The 16,944-nt window shown below is 41.2% G+C and overlaps 1 protein-coding gene across 2 annotated transcripts in view; it reads right to left on the bottom strand.

The window, feature by feature from the left end:
* Nucleotides 1-16,944, bottom strand: part of CALCR (calcitonin receptor) — a 149,479-nt gene that overhangs the window by 23,566 nt on the left and 108,969 nt on the right. For both annotated transcript variants that reach the window (XM_051612072.1, XM_051612073.1), the window contains exon 8: nucleotides 3,011-3,164. In XM_051612072.1, coding sequence (XP_051468032.1) covers nucleotides 3,011-3,164 — 154 coding nt within the window. The remainder of the gene's footprint in view (nucleotides 1-3,010; nucleotides 3,165-16,944) is intronic.

Raw genomic sequence — 16,944 nt, forward strand, 5'->3', positions numbered from 1 at the left:
AGTGCTGACCAAATAATGATTCCCTTTTCACTTTTATGTGGCTGGACCTGCCTGGAGCAGTCAGACAGTGGACTGCAGCTGGATGCACATATTTGATACTGTTTTCTTGCCCTGCATAAGGGTAATTTCCTGACTTAGTGAAACAATAACAAATGAAAAATGTCATTCCTAGCAGCAGTTCCCAGAGTAGGGGTCACATGAAGGCAACAGCCTTGAAATATATCTGTCCATGTCAGATTCCATGCAGTCATCTCAAACCTTTTGTGGAAAAGTTCTGTATTAACTCAAATCTTTATTTTTCTTATAAAGCTATTTTACAAATGTCATTAGTGATTTTTCCAAATAAAATAATCTACATCTTCTTGTATAGGGATTAGTTATAACAATGAATAATGAGTATATTCATCTTGTGTTGTGCATTTACCTTGACCTTTTGAATTGTAATTCAGAGCAGAACCTGCTCTGGCTGCTCTGCTTGCTCTGCATTGCCTTTGGAAAAATCTATCTCTCTCTATTGATTAATGTATCTGGATGTTTAAAGTTAGACTGTGTGACTACTGCTTCTGGAATCAGTGGAATCACACTGACTTATTCAAACTTAAAGTCTGGTCATATACTCCTAATCACATAATTTTCCTATTAATTATTTCTACCTTAGTTAGCAGATCCTAATGGTTACTTATTTTTCCTTTTTTTTTTTTTCCTTTTTATTTTTTTTATGGAAGTATTAATCTTGTTCCATTATAAAGGCTGCAGACTTCATAGTCAAAGAGTTGTGTCCATTTTTATTAACCTTTTTCTTCTCAAGATATCATCACCCTATTACAGAAGCCACCATTCCATTTATTTTTTTGGGCAGTGCTACAGATACTGATGAGTATCTTATCAGATGTCACTGAACTACCCACCGTGGTGCTAGTGCTGTTCTTGGCAATAGCACAGCTAGCTCATCAGCTTTCATTGCAGGCTCACTGTTCCAGTTGCATTACATTGCACTGCCTAAATAGAATGTCACCTGAAAAATATATGTTTATGACCATCTTCCTCCTGCATAATTGGATATGGAATGACAGTATTTTTGGGAAGTCTCAGGCTGCAAGGCATGAAGATGGCAAAGAAATGTTTAAAATTGCTCTTCACATAGGGCTGCGTTTCCACAAGCAGAGCCCATACACAATTTGCATATTCAAATATTCGGAGGTATGAAAACTTTATGATAGCACACTGGCTTGCTCCAAGAGGGTTCAGCTGTTTGGATTCACAGATTGTCCAGAAACCTTGACTCTATTTAGAGTTCTTCAGGAAGGTTATCTTCATTTAAGAGCTGGTCTTCCACACACTTTTTATTCCAAGAGCATGACAGGTCCCTGTCTTCTCAGAAAAGCTCATAAAAGATGCTATTCTCATAAGAAAAGAGAGTACATGATGGCATGCTCATGAAAAAAAAAAAAAAAAAAAAAAAAAAGAAGAAACAAAAATACAAAACAAAAACCAAAACCCAGGAAGAAATGAGTTCTTTAATGCCTGGAAGCCGTTACCTGGCACTAAAACCCATATAAACTAGAAAATAACTATTATTTTCTAGGTAACTAATATAGATATCCAGACAGCACTAAATCTTATTCTGTGGTAGGAAAGTAAGTTACCAAGCTCTTAGTTAAAAATGCAAATAGGGGAAGAACAACTTTCCACTTTGATGTTGCTGCCTATTTAGGACCTGCTATTGGATGCCTAACTAGTGGTTGAAGTCAGAGTTTCAAAGTTCTTCAGAACATTAAGCACTGGGTCATTTTTCTCCAATTTAATTAATTCCTAATTATTCTCTGTAAGCAGCAGGGCTATTTTTTATTTTCCTGCTGTCAATGAAATAATTTTGAACAAATATAACCTCTCCAAAGAGTAGATCTACTGCAAATATAGAGTTAATTCTATCTGCTTCAGATTGGGATTGCAAGTGATGAATGCAAGTGAACATCCCCAAGTGCAGCTAAAAGTCCATCATTTCCTGCTTAGCTGCACCAGTGGTTTCAAGATATGGGGAGTGGCTTGCCAGAAACTGGAATGAGAGCAGAGATTCATCATTCCTAAACTGGGAAAAAAAGTCATGATAATGGTTTTCTGTCAACACTGATGTGGATTGGAACTACAATTACAATGGTGATTTAAATGTGAGACTGCACTCCACTCTAACATATTGGTTGTATTTATCTCAGCCCTGAGAGCAGGGAAATTATCTGCTCCTGTGTAGGTAAAATTGGATACTCTCCTTCAAAACAACATCTCCCACAGTATGTCTGATACTGGATTCAGTTCCAGAGCACTGGTTAGGTTAGACATTAGGAGGAAATTCTTTTGTGTGAGGGTGGTGAGACACTGGAACAGGTTTCCCAGGGAAGTTGTGGAAGACCCATCCCTGGAAGTGTTTAAGGCCAGGTTGGATGGGGCTCTGGGCAACCTGGTCTAGTGGAAGGTGTCCCTGCCCATGCAGGGGGGTTGGAACTAGATGACCTTTAAGTTCCCTTCCAACCCTAGCCATTCTATGATTCTATGATTCTATGAAATTTTTTTTTTTTCTTTCTATGTACTTAGTTTTTTCACTTTAGGAGACAGAAATACTGATTTTCCTCCTTTTCATTTCAGAATAAATAATAGTTTGATAGGTTCTGTCACAAATTAATATTTTTGCATATAAAGTGACAAAAAAATAGACAAGTTTTTCTCAGATGAGTAATGTGCTTGCAGAGAAATCTCTCCCAAAGTTTTGCTTAACAAAACTTAAGCATTTCTTTCAGCAAATCCCAAGATGCAACAAATGATAGATACTGACTCCTCCTGATTTTTCTAAGTGTCTAGGCCCATTGATATAAATACACTCAAATTTATGACCCAAGAACTCAGCCTTCAGCTATGATCTAGTGGTATACATGCAACAATTCAGGTGTATAAGTGCTAGAATAATTCAAACATCTGAAAGAATTTACCATCTTGCTAGAAATTATAATATACCTACCCCAGCCCAAGAGGTAATACCAGTGCAAACGCTGCTCTTCAGCAAACACTGCCACCACAATCAACGTGTGAAGATAAATGCCTTCGCAAAGCATCCAGAAGTAGTTGCAGCCCAGCATGTACTGGTGAAAGAATTGCAGCACTTTGCAGCTTACCTGTCAGGCAAATGAGATCATGTCACTCACTTGTCCAGCATTTTGTATTTAAGCAGGCAAAGACAAATGTTACTGCTAGGCTATACAAAAGCGAAGTGGAAAAAAAATCCCCAGCTCTTGCTGGGTTTGTTCAGTGCTTCCCAGGGACACTTTTAGCTTTTACCAGGCATTTTTAACTTTTATAAATGAGATTCATGGAACAAACGGCCCTCACAAAATAGAAAAAAATGTGTGATAACCGCACTCCAAAAAGTGCCACATAACAAAAAATCCCCTTAAAAATCTGGTGCTTTTTAGAATTGAAGCAAGCAGCCTGCTTTACATGTACAAGAAAGGCTGTGAAGACTGCAGTAATTTAAAGCTCCAATTTGAGTGCTTTCTTTTGCATGATTTCTTTTCCTTTTGATCAAACTTTTCGGAGGTTCATTGAGCTCTTTCATCTAGACTGGAGTCACTCTTTAATCTGCATCCAGCTCTGAACTTACTCCTTTGGGAAGGGCAGGTGCTGTTGGCAGTGGAGCCTTTTTTGGTGGGGTACTGGGGATACTGGCTTTGCTTTTTTGTGAGAAGGCAGCTTTACTTTAATGTGTAAAAGTGACACATGGAGCTAAACAGAGCCAGCGAAGTTGGGAAGTGGCTCCCGCCTGTGGTTCAGATGGGGTTGCAGATGTGGATGTTGACAAGAGACTGTGGCTTCAAGACACTGGGAATCAGTGAGCACACAGTGGAGGCCAGCATGTCCTGTCTACTGCTGGAGAGTCAGCTGGTGCGGGACAATGCTGTTCCTCTTCTGAGAGGATCTGACGTCCATCTTCCTCCTTGGAGAGGGCAATGAGGTCCTCCACTTGGCCTTCTATGCCACCAGCACCCAGGAGGGACAAGGAGGAGTGGGAGAGTACTGCTGTGCCAGCAGAGACCCACTGCTTCTCAGAGAGTACCACATGCTATTTGAAGATCCAAGGTCACAGCAGTGATGACAAAGTGACAGTCATCATCTGTGGCCATGCAAAAATACTCCCCTTAACCTCACAAATTTTCCAAGCTGACCACCTGAGTTGTAACTGATGTATTTAGGATTTACTTGACTCTTTAAAGAGACATTTTGGCAGTTTAGCAGGTAGAGGATTGCACGTTCTGCATCCATCTGGTGGACTTATACTGCCCCTCTGGACCAGAAAAGCTTGTTAGCCATCCAGTGCACTGCCTTCTGTTGCTAAAAACATTCACAAAGTAACTGGCCAAATGTATGCGTTTAGTTCGGCTTCAATATCTGCTATACAGCTTGGTGCTCATGAAAATATGGATTATTGATAGGTTAGGATATAGGATTCTAACAGGATTGACTTGAAGGACTGATTTTTATTTTTGGTGATTAATTTTTTCCGCTCATCACATAGGGCAGAGCAGACAGACACATCCTTGTTCCATACCTCTGAATAGCTCTTACAAAGTATGCCAGAAAAGGGCTGAATAATGGTTTGAAAAGGTTAAAAACCAAAACAACAGCAACAACAAAAACCAACCAACAACAACAAAAGAAAAATAAAAAAGGAAGAAGTATTTTTTCCTTCTTCTGTTGACAAATTTGTCCATTAAGTTTCTTAAATCATCCTTTGTTTCTCACTGGTCTGGGTCAACATGTTTCTTCCCTGTGCTTGATGCAGCCTCCCAGCTGGTGGCCAGCCTTTCTCCATTCTCCCCTTATTCCTACAAGGGCTGCCTTGACTGACAGGTGCTTCCCAAAGGCTACACACAGTTTCAGGTGGCACCTGAGAGCAGCCAGATACCATGCACTCTAAAAAGCCAGCAAAATTTCTGAGCCATCACAGCAGTTTTCTGGACAGGTTTTATGCAATCACTCACATCCCAGGTTTGGGCTGAACCAGTCCCATGCTCCCCTGTGGGGATCTCCTTGGAGGAGCTGCAGGTCAGGGGATTGACCTAAGAGCATGAGGCATTGTTCCCCTGATGGCTCCAGTGGGAGCAACTTGGGGTGCCTGCACATTGCACGGAGGCTGGTCCTGCTACTGCCAGTGCCAAAGTCACCCCAGCTCTCTTGGGAACAGCCTTGTGCTGCAGTCCAGCAGCTGGAAGGGAGAAGAGTATGGCCAGTGAGTTCTGCAATAAAATCCATGGTTTGTCCTCAAACCTGTCATTTTACCTTAATATTTTCACCATTTCATATCACTGAACTGAAAAGAAGATGACTACAGAGTATCCTTGCCTCACTTTGCACTGTTCACCAATGCTCTGAGCACAGACAGACCAAACACACCTTCCATTTGAACTAAGTCAGGCTTTGCTGGAACTTTTATCTGTTGCTCAAATATACACACAGAAAGCACACTGCCTGATACTTTCCTGTTCACTGCATGTGATCTATCAGTTGTGGTTTTAGCAATCAAATCATATACTTGTCTTATAGAGTAATGGCCATGCAGACATATCATGACTCTTTTGAGGAATTTAATAACTGTTTATGCAGCAAGTTAAAGTAAGAACATAGTTGGCAAACCATGAAGGATGAGTGTGATTAGTACTTTGGTCCATATCACATTAATCAGAGGATGAATCTGAAAAAGTTAGCATAAAGAGTTTAAGCACAACAATGCACTGAGATTCATTTTGTTAAGTTCATATTAATCAGGTTACAGCAAATAGCAGTCTTTGCTTTGAATGAAATGATGAATATAGCACATTTCATCTGTGGTTGAGTGATGCAGTGGAAGTATATTCCTACAATAAAAAGAATGTTTTTCTTAGGTCAGAGTAGATAAAACAAAAATACCTGTTATTGATGAGAACTGGATTCATGTGTGGCACAAATAAAACATGAGAAGTGTAATCAACATCATGGTGTACATCAGTCTTAGCTGGGAAAAACTGCAGAAGTAGCAAGTTTTATTAAGTGTTTATTCATATGGAAACAAGTGAAGTTAAGCTGCAAGATGATACAGAAGCAAATCTTCCATCACTTGCACTCTTCATAAGTTGACTGTTAATTCTGAGATAAAAAACATGTCTAGGAGTTTTGTATTCTGCCAAAGTTAAATATGTTTTATTAAAATTATTCAAGGAAAGGCTCGGGCCTTGTTGTGTCTTGTGCAGTATGCAGCACAGTCGTATCAGGGACACAAAGAATTATTGCAGCACCACCACACTATGAAAGAGAGTAAAAAGGCATGAGCTCTCTGTCTATTGGTGTGCAGATGACTGAGGCTAGTGTGTTTTAGTTCATGAGCAGGGCAGGCTTAGAGGAAATAAATGGTCCTTTCTAGTGCATCCCCAGCACGCCGCTGCTCAGGCTGGTGTGCATGTCTCTTAAACAAAGGAATACACAAATGCTCCTCTTTTTGAAACAGACAGCATTACCCTGCACAGGTTAGTGGCTATGTAGCAATGGAAAGTATGATACAATTATCAGGAAAGCTCCCAAAGCTAGGTAAACACCTAAGAAAGCAGCTTCTTGGCAGCTCTGGGAGGATAGTCAAGAATGAGCCCTTTTTTTGGCAGAATACAGCCTGGCAAGAAATGTGATCTGCAAGCAAGGAGGCTGCTTCCTGCTACTTGTTATCACTGCATTGATAAACACAGAAGCTGAGGAAAGTTCTTTACAGATGTGCAGGAGTGCACCCAAGGAAAAATCTCCTGTATTAATTTTCCTTCCTAATGAAAGCAACGTGCAATGGCTGTAAATTCTGGCTAACTGGCTAGGAGCAAAAGAAGTCAATAGGAATAGAGCCAGTCATATCATTCCCTCTTGCAAATTTTGCTGAGTCGTGTGACTCTTGTGAACATCTCAGCTGAAATATGAAATGAAAGCAATTAAAAAAGTTGCTGGAACCATCTAACAGAGAAAAAACAAAATAATTCATTCTTTTACAAGAGGGAGCTAGGACTTGTGTCTATGATATTTTGGCATATTATAAATACTGTTAATGTTCCAGTCCTGTCAAAGGAGACCCCAAGGTCCATCTGCCTATGCAGGACCTTCCAATTGCGCAGGAATGTAACTGCCCTGCCACTCTCCTCGGCTAATCCAGCAGGCCCTCATTACATGCACTTAAAGACAGAAAACTTTAATTACCATTCCTACACATTAGGGAAAATCAAACCAAAACACTCAGCCTACATAAAACCCAGAATCCTATGTTCAACAATAATAACCAAATGTAATTTGAAACAAACTGTTAATTGTTTTTGAGCAGGTCATTTTTCCTAGTAATTGAGTCAGAATAAAAGGCCTAACTCAGTTTTGGCACAGGAGAGGAAAGTTGTACAGATTCCTGGGTGTCCTCATTCCCGCCATGCTTTCCTGGATGCAGGGACTCAGGTTGGCACGTGAGGGGGTCTGTGTGCCACACCAGTCCTCGCACACCCCTGAGAGCCTGTCCTATGGAAACTCAGGGTGGGATAGCCTGCTGGTGTGCCTGTGGTATCTGACTTCACCGAGGATCAGTTGGTGTACTTCTTCCTCACCTCTGTGCATCTCCCCAGTGAATGGCTGCACAGGTGCACTGCTTGTCACAAAGGCAACATGATTTATTCAAATTCAGTTTGAAGACAATAAAATATATTTTCTGAAATTCTTAACTTGGCATTTTAAAGGAGTATCTTGAAGTTTGATTGCTGGTCTTGTCTTACACATTGTTTGTTTGGTCTTTTGTTTACTGGTTATTAGAACAGTATTCTATAAAAATATTCTTAAATTACAAGTATCCATATGTTGCACAAATAAACAATAAAAGGACCTTCCAAAGCAAGACAGTGCTAAGTATTGTAGCTGTAAATCACTGGCTATCAGAATGCCATACCATTATGCAATATATCTACTATGAGTCATCCATTAGTGTTCCAGTCAGAAAACTGGCACACAGGGGTCCAGGCTAAGATTCATGTTTTAATATGCTTTAAAACCATTTACAGAACAAAATGTACACAGTTTCTTAGAGTGATCCTAGGTTTTGTGTTACAAGAAAGCAAAATATGAAGCTAAATGACAGAGGATATTTTTAAAACAGCATCTGAGTCCATGTCTAGGCTGTAAGCAAAGCAGCCAGTATTCTGGATGGGAATGAGTACGGCTACATCTGCACATCCTTGAGCCCCAGCTGCCATAGCGATTGCTCTCCTGGGACCGCAGCTTTGAACTCTGCAGGGCTCCTGCACGGTTCCTGTGGCACATCCAACACTGTCAGCATGTGGTGGTCACCTGGGCAGAGAACAGATTGAGAACGGCCCTGAGGGGTGTTGGTTGATGAAAAGCCTGACATGAGCTAGCAATGTGTGCTTGCAGCCCAGAAAGCCAAGAGTATCCTGGGCTGCATCAAAGGAAGCATGGTCAGCAGATCCAAGGAGGTGATTCTTCCTCTCTACTCCAGTCTCATGAGACCCCAGCTGGAGTACTGTGTCCAGCTCTGGAGCCCTCAACACAGGAAGGACATGGAGCTGTTGGAGCGAGTCCAGAGGAGGGCCACAAAGATGTTCAAAGGGCTGGAGCACCCCTTCTATGAAGATAGGCTGAGAGAGTTTGGGTTGTTCAGCCTGGAGAAGAGAAGGCTCCAGGGAAACCTTATAGAGGCCTTCCAGTACCTGAAGGGGCTACAGGAAAGCTGGGGAGAGGCTTTTTACAAGGTCATGTAGTAACAGGACAAGAGGTAATGGTTTTAAATTCAACAAGGGTAGATTTAGGTTGGTTATTAGGATGAAATTCTTCACTGTGAGGGTGGTGAGACACTGGAACAGGTTGCCCAGAGAAGCCATAAATGTCCCCTCCCTGGAAGTGTTCAAGGCCAGTCTGGATGGGGCTTTGAGCAACCTGATCTAGTGGAAGGTGTCCCTGCCCATGCAGGGGGGTTGGAACTAGATGAGTTTTAAGGTCCCTTCCAATCCAAAACATTCTGTGATTTTAAGTATCATGCAGGGTGTGAGGCAGAGCAAAACATGGCCTCATCACTACAAAGAGCTTGGTTTCCGAGCTGGGGTTGCATGAGGGAGGCAGCTTTTTAGGAAGGCTGAGCCTGTCTGATAAAGGAGGGCAGAGAGGGGCAACAAGCAGGATAAAACAGGGCCAGTTAGGGTAGCTTGATATAATAGCACAGGACCTACTCGCCCTGCTGTTGATTTAGACTGGGAACGGAGTCAGAGTGTTCCCAAGGTTTGCTGCCATCATCTCCCAGTGGTGGGAAGTAATCCTGAATGCAAAGGGGTAAGAGCTTCAGTTATTTCAGGCACTTCGCCTCCACCATCACACCTGAGCAAGTTATCTTACACAGAAGGATGGGACAAGCAGAGGTTACTCAAACATTTATTCATGTAATGCCTTGGCCGATTTTGCAGCTATACCTGATCTCTAGGCATGTTGTTGTCCTGTCAACCAGTGTACGTGGAGTATATCTAACAGCCAAGTGTACTTATGCTTATGTTTGAGGTGTAAGATCTAGACCTGCAAAGGCATTTCCTAGTGACTAGGTACACATAGTGCTTTGATGATGTGGTTACAACCACTTCATGGCTCAGCTATACGCTCCAGGGATTTTCCAATGACATGACTGGGATTTGTGAAACTAAATATAGACACCTGAGCTGTCTACCCTGTAGTGAAAAGATAACAAATCGATATGGGTGATCTAGATTTCAGCAAAAATTACAGTATCCAAAAAGAGATATCTGAAATAAGTCAGATGGATTGTGCCCTGAATGTGCCTTTATCTATCTCTAGCTATTAAATGTGTAGGGTGACTTGTTCCGCTGTATGTATCTACAATACAGGTGTCCAAATGTAGGACATGCCTGAATTTCAAAGCCTATGGGTGCTTTAACTCTCTAGATGCACTCAGACTCTGCTCCAGTGCCCTTCCTGGGGTTACCTGCTGCCAGCCCTTTGAAGTATGCTGAGAAAAGGGGATACCAGGAAATTCAGAAAACAGTCAGTTGGGTGTATGCAACCACAAGCTATCAGAGGTGAAACTGTAAGAAAAGGAGCTTATCATCCAAACAACTGACCTGTTTTTGGTTGATGGCTTATTCTGTCTAAAGTAAAGCCAAAGGTCATGTGCATAACTAGCCAAAATCTCTTGCCCTTTTTCTCCTGTTCAAAGTCATTACTGTTTCTTTTCCCATACTCTCACAGCATGTGCTTGAGTGTCATCTGTAAAGACGCTTTGATGCCTTTTCATTTATTTCTCTTCTGTTTCAGCCTACTTACATTTGGTCTTAAATACTTTCAAGAGGAGCAGGGTGACTGGGTCGTGACTGAAAATGGGCAATAATACAGGTCAGCACAGCAGTCACCAAAAGGCAATAAAATAGCATGGATTGCATTCATCTCACTTAACCTGGATGGCTGACTTCATGGCATAGATGCATAGACTGAAGTAGTCCCTGGAGAGCAATGAGCTCTGCATTTAATTCACCTGACCTGTCATATCCACCTGCATTAGAGTGAGGGGAAGGATCTCCTGGACTCAGACACAGGCGCCTGCACTGGCAGCACTACCATTTGATCCTACAAATCTCAGTGAGGAAAATAGCTGCAGCAGTATGGTGTTAGGGAGAATATTGTGTTTTAGAAACATTATGGTACTGTTCTTCAGAGGGGAATTAATTTTGGAAATGTTCATCTTTTGAGGGATTTTGAAAAATCTGCTTTCTGGCCATTTCACACTCAAATTTCTCACATTTCAGGCAGATCCATTTAAAGACACCTGTTAAGGAAAACTTGTAGAGGAACCTGAAGTTGAATTTGAATTATCTCAAATTGGTAGTTGCTTCTAAAACAGCCAAGTTTCTAAACAGGATTGCTTTATATTCCCTGAGAAATATAAAAACCTAAGAACCTTAAATGTGTTGTTCATGTGGGAGGCCTTCTATGGAAAGCACAGGAGCAGGAGTACATTAGGGAATGCCATGTCCATGCAGCACAGCACAGTGTCTGCAAAAAAGGCAAATGTTAGCAAATGTTGATTTGACATTTAAGAAGTCACTACTTGACATTTTTCCATGTCTGCATTTTTAGGAGCTAATGAGGTATCATCCATTCACCTTTCAGTCTCTCAGCTACATAGAGGACATACAATTGATAGAAATTTATGCTCTCCCAGAGGCCACCCTGTATTTTAGGTCATCTTCACTTTCTAGTTACAAACCTCTCCCACCTCTTGAGGAAAACCAAAGGGAAAAATTAATAAAAAGCCTCAGTAAAGTATGGAGAGTTGAATTAATGTCAGCCATACTCAGCCAGAACTCAATCAACCACAACTCCAAACCAGGAAAGCCCAGCAGCCTTTCAGGGACTATGACATCTCAGTTCTGCAGGGAAAATAAGTTCACCTTTCTTGAGCAGCTGTTCTGAAGGCATGTAATGAATTTTAGCAAATCTGGAGTGGATTCACTCATTTTGCACACACAGCCAGTGTGTGCTTTCCTGTGACAGGCTCATATAAAAACCCCATGGGCTGCACAGCCACTGGGGCCAGACAGGAGAATCCCAGTTGATTACAGCAAGATGAAGGATGCTGAGAGTTTGTACATTTTGAAAACAGCTGTCCTGGGAGTGCTCACATCTCACTGCCACAAAGGCAGAGCTTCCAGGTCTACAGGCAGTGCAGGTGCATAACAATTCGGCAGAATACCAGGTTAAATCAGACCTTTTACAGAGTAATTTAAATCTGCAGTTTGACCTGTGTGCTGGGTATTCAGCCTCGATCCTTGCTGTGGCTGAGAGTGCAGTTCTTCCTCACCTGAGCAGAAAAGATATAGCTTGAAAACCTGGGAACAAGCCCAAGGACCTTGTGCCCTTCAGCTTTGGGAAAACAATGAATTTGGCAGTACAAAGTCCTTTCTGGAATCATATTTCTGGAGGAAATGGCACTCAGCCTCCTAACTAAGAGACTGTGTGTAGGGATCACACTGCCAAAATACCATCCATGGGATCTGATAATAACTGAGTTATTTTTACTTTAATTACCTTGTGACTGCACTATATGGAAACTACCACCCCTCCCTTCATGATCTTACAACGCTTTTAAGAAACCTGAGTGTACTAACAGATACATCTTTGAAAGCAAAGCAGACAACTGAAATGCAGATAGAATAATTCCTGAGGAAAGTAAGATGAAAGGAAAGAAAGAAATCAGTCCCCCCAGAAATACTAAATCTTAGACTCTTAAACATATTTTTTTTTCCATTTTGGTGGCAGCTTTAAATTTGAGGGGGCTTTCCCATTGGGAACACAACCATAATAACGTTGTTGAGAAAGCTCAGATCTTTCTCAGAGATGGTGACTGACTGACTTCTTTGCAGCCCTGATTCAGTTGTTCTGCATAAACCCCAAATATTCTTCACAGAAGTGTCATTTATGAATGCTGTGAATGTCCTTTAATCATCCATACTTCATATTCTGAGCATGGCACACAACATCAGACCAGTAAATCTGACACCACAAGGATTACATGGTGCTTTGTTTCCTCCATTACTTTGAGAGTTTTGAGAATATAAACAAGAATATAAAGACCTTGGGAAAAATGATGGGAATTACTGCTCCATTTCATGCCATTTAGACCCTGACAGATCTGTCTTAAAATGAATGCAGATATTATTCCAGCCTGAAAATTGGAGAGAATTCTTTGAATACTGGCTGGTTCTGAATACACAACGTCCCTTAGTCTGCATCAATCTTACTGAACTTCGTGGGAGGGAAAAGACTTGGTCTTTCCTAGGATGGAAGAATAGATACTGATCTACATCTGAATTACTGCAGTGTTACGCCAATGTAACCCGGTGGTTTCACTGATGGTAAAACCAGTGCAGCACAGTCCTGGCACTGCCCGTGAATTTACTGCTGGCAGAAACTTCATTTGTAAATGAATCACTAGTATAAAACAAACTCATTCTCTTGAAGGTGAACACATGATCCTGAACCAACCTCACAGTCATTCCCTGTCTCCAAGATAGGTGACAAAGGACACTGTCAGTGATCCTGCGCTGGCTGTGCCTGGGTACTTGAACCGGAGAGCAGAGATTCTGTCCCTGTGCATCCTACACAGCACTGCCCCATTTTACTTTTCTGTCTGGCTTAGCAACGCTGAATGGGGCTGCTGAGGGGGAGCCTGGGGAGAATTATACCCTGAGAAGTGCAGTTCTGCTGATACTGGAAAAGTGCAACAGCAGCAGGAGGCATTGTCCTCTCCATGTGTCAGTCTTGTTTTGTGAAGGAGGGCAGTGGCGGGTAGAGCAGGAATCTCCTTTCCCTGTCTCCTCCCAAGGTGATCCCCCTGTAGACACATGCACATGAGGCACTGTGCTTGCCTGCATCTCTCAGGCTCAGCCATCACACCTATGAACCTCAGCAAGGCGATACGGTCCTTTGCAGTCCAGTTCAGAAATGTGCCTTAGCTGGGACATTTTCTCTCTGAGCATTAAAGCCAAGCTTTCCTCTTCTCCCTCTCATTCTATTCATTTCCCAGTTACCAAGGGCATCCACTTTTGGGGGGGGGAAGGGGGAAGTAGTTAAATGGAACTTAGAATTCTGTCAGTGACTGTTCCTGTTTCAAAGGACAGTTTGTGACTCTTCTGTCCAGGTAGAGGATTTCCTATTCCAGGAAAGAACCTGTGCCACTCACATACCTGTTCTTCTCTGCTTTACTGGTGAAAGCTAATGACAAGACAGGTATCTGTCACAGGGGAAACAAGAAGAATGGGAGACACAAACTTGATGATGACAGCTTTCACAAGAACACCAACTCTTTTCTAGGGTAGAAGACATACTTCAAGATTCAGGAGACATGACAGCAAAGCATTACCTAGTCATTCTGTTAGAAGTTTGGTCTTTGATTACTTCTACATCTAGACAATACTCTAGAATAGCTCTTAGTAATCTCTTTGGGGCTAAATTGGCTGCAGAGGTCCCTGTAAGTAATCTAGTGGAAGCAGGATGGAGGAACAGATGCACTAACATAAAAAAATTCAGACATGCTTTGAGAGTGACAGGAAAGCTCTGCAAATAGTTACATTAATAAAGAATCAAATTCATTTAACAAGAATGGAGCCTCCTGAAACTCCACCCTGAGCGTAATACATTAAACAATTCAGAGCATCAAAGCATCCTTCTTTGTGGAGCTCTACTGCTTCCAGAGGGAGCTGCATCATGGGGACTGCCAAGATTACTGAGGTAAACACAAGTCACATGGGCACCAGTTTTGCCATTTATCTTCACTGGTATCAGCTTTGAACCACTCATTTGAGAAAAATATATTTTAAAAAATCTCAGGCTCTGCCAGGCTACATCAGAAGGAACTGAAAACAGCAAGGGATGAGAAGGTCATGTTTACATGGCAAGAAGTCCTAAAATTAACTGTCACTGAAGTGCTGTGAACCTCCACTGTTTTCTTGGCTCTCATTCCCTCTCAAATCCTTTGAGAACAAGGGAAGTCACCAATATTGTAACACCATAAATCACAATAACAACCCTTTATACATTCATCTTCCCACACAGCTCAATATTTTATTTCTACTGTTTTATTGTGAAAGGGAGGAAAACATGATACACTTGGGTAGTCTTAGTTTTCACTTGAATTAGTCACTGCTGAGATTATTTATAGTGTTCTTGTGTCCATGAGGATACTAGATTTTAAAATCTACTGCTACCATGGCCTTGCCTGGAAGAGTGTAATGTTAGTGGACACCAGCTTTTGTGCTCTCCTTCTCACTTGCTGTTGTTCTCACTAATAATGCTGAGTGGGAAGCAGCTCAGTGGTTTTTCCTGAAGTCTTGCTTCCTGCCATAGGATGAGTTTCGGGCAGTAAAAATAAATTGAGTGCCTTTTGTTATCCCACCTTGTGCCCACAGTGATAAAAACTTTAGCAAAAGGCTTGGGAAGGAACTATGTGCTCCTGTTAGAACTGAACATCAGCTAGAGTGGTAAACTAAGGATCTTTATAGCGTAACTACATCTACACAAGGAGGCAAGAACAGGCTTCAGCCAATCACACATAATGTCCTAGAAACATTTCCTCTCAGCAAGAGCTGAGTTACAGATACTGCCAGTGGAAAGGACTCTCCCAGCCCACACCCAGCCTGTCCTTGCTCAGGAAATGAAATCATGGTGCTTGTAATAAAATGTGGATTGCCCTTACCAGCTCTGCTACAATACTCATATAAGAGGGGGTACAGAGTATTTATACATTGAGGCATAAATTAGATGTGTGGCAAAGAGTTGAGACTCTGTAGTAGTGAAATTACTACTCAAAACTTGAAGAGGCTACAGAAGAGCCTGGAGAAACAAAAGAACAGGTATCTTCAGTAGAGGAGGAAGGCGATAAAAATACAGTAAGATCTGCTAAAGCTTTTCTGGAAGAGGTTCTAATTACTGAGCTGTTACTGATTTGTGACCAAACCTAGTCCCATCTACAAACATATTTATATTAGTTTCTGTGGAGATGATCAATTATTAAGTTTCTCACTAGCACAGCTATCTCTTGAGTCATGAGCTTTTTTCCTCCATTACCCCCATCAGTACTAAGTATTAAAATTACTAGTCTTGTAGAATACAAAAAAAAAAAGAAAAAGAAAAATACATATTTAATGTGCAAGACTATATTAACAGATTAAATAACAAGAGTTTTATTTATATTTCCAGGATTTTTAATGGTGAACATAATGTGCTGTTAACAGATCACCCTTCTGCTGTGGATCAGTCTCATTCAAGAACATGATAGAAGATACCCCTTCATATAAAATCTGTTCCAGTAAAGTGTAATTAATGCAGTTGGCACTTCAAATACAGCATGCAAAAAATTAGCTCACATAACATTTTTCAGTATATGTAAATAAATGTTCACACATGTGTCCTGTTTATTTTTGTTCAACTGTCCCTGAACCTTTCTCATGTCTTCTTCGCATCTCATATGGGCACCTGGGCTCACACCTTTCTCTTCCACCATTTCAGATCCAGATAAATCCAAGAGAAGGGGAGAGAGAGAGAGAGAGAGAGAGAAGGAGAGAGAAAATTATATAACCAGAAAGCAGAAAAAAAAAAGAAAAGGTAAAAAAGCAGATTAAGATATCTTGAAAAAGTGGCTTGACTTACCATTTTACATGAGCCGAAAGATCAGCAAAAGGTTTAACTCTGTGCATCAAACTAGATGCAAACAAAGATGCAGCAAAGCCTCTCCACATGTAAATAATCCTTTGGAATGTCTCACATCTTTGTGTCTGGATCACACAGGGAATGTGGGTGTCTTAGTGTTAGGGATGAATTTTCCTTTGCTCCTCCTCTTTGAAATTTATCAGAACCTTCTTTCTTCTTCCAAAATTATATGGATTTGTTGATATCCTCATAAAAACATATTAATTGTAAGCATTTTCCCATGGCATTGCATATTTAAAATCTATTGTGAAACTTCAGGTGGGAAAAAAATGCAGAAGCTATTGAGGTGAAAGCACATCTATTATTTTGCAGAATAAATACCACCAGCTTAATCTCTGTATATGGCCATTACACAGGAGGTATCTGTGAATGAAATTCCTTCTACACACTTCAGTATTTCTGTATATATCAGAGGTGGAAGTCACATACATGTGAGTTTGTCAAGCTCCGATGATGCACAGGTGGAAGTGGATAAAAGCAGCAAACTACAGGAAGTCAGCAGCAGTCATCTTTAAATGGACTTAAGAAAACATAAAGTGCATATAGGGATAGAACAAAACAAGCTATAAAGCCTTAATTTGCTCTCTTAATTGGCATTAAAATAAAAATATAATGTGAATCTTCCTAGTGGAA

This window comes from Apus apus, chromosome 2 (genome assembly GCF_020740795.1).
Source record: "Apus apus isolate bApuApu2 chromosome 2, bApuApu2.pri.cur, whole genome shotgun sequence".
NCBI lineage: Eukaryota > Metazoa > Chordata > Aves > Apodiformes > Apodidae > Apus > Apus apus.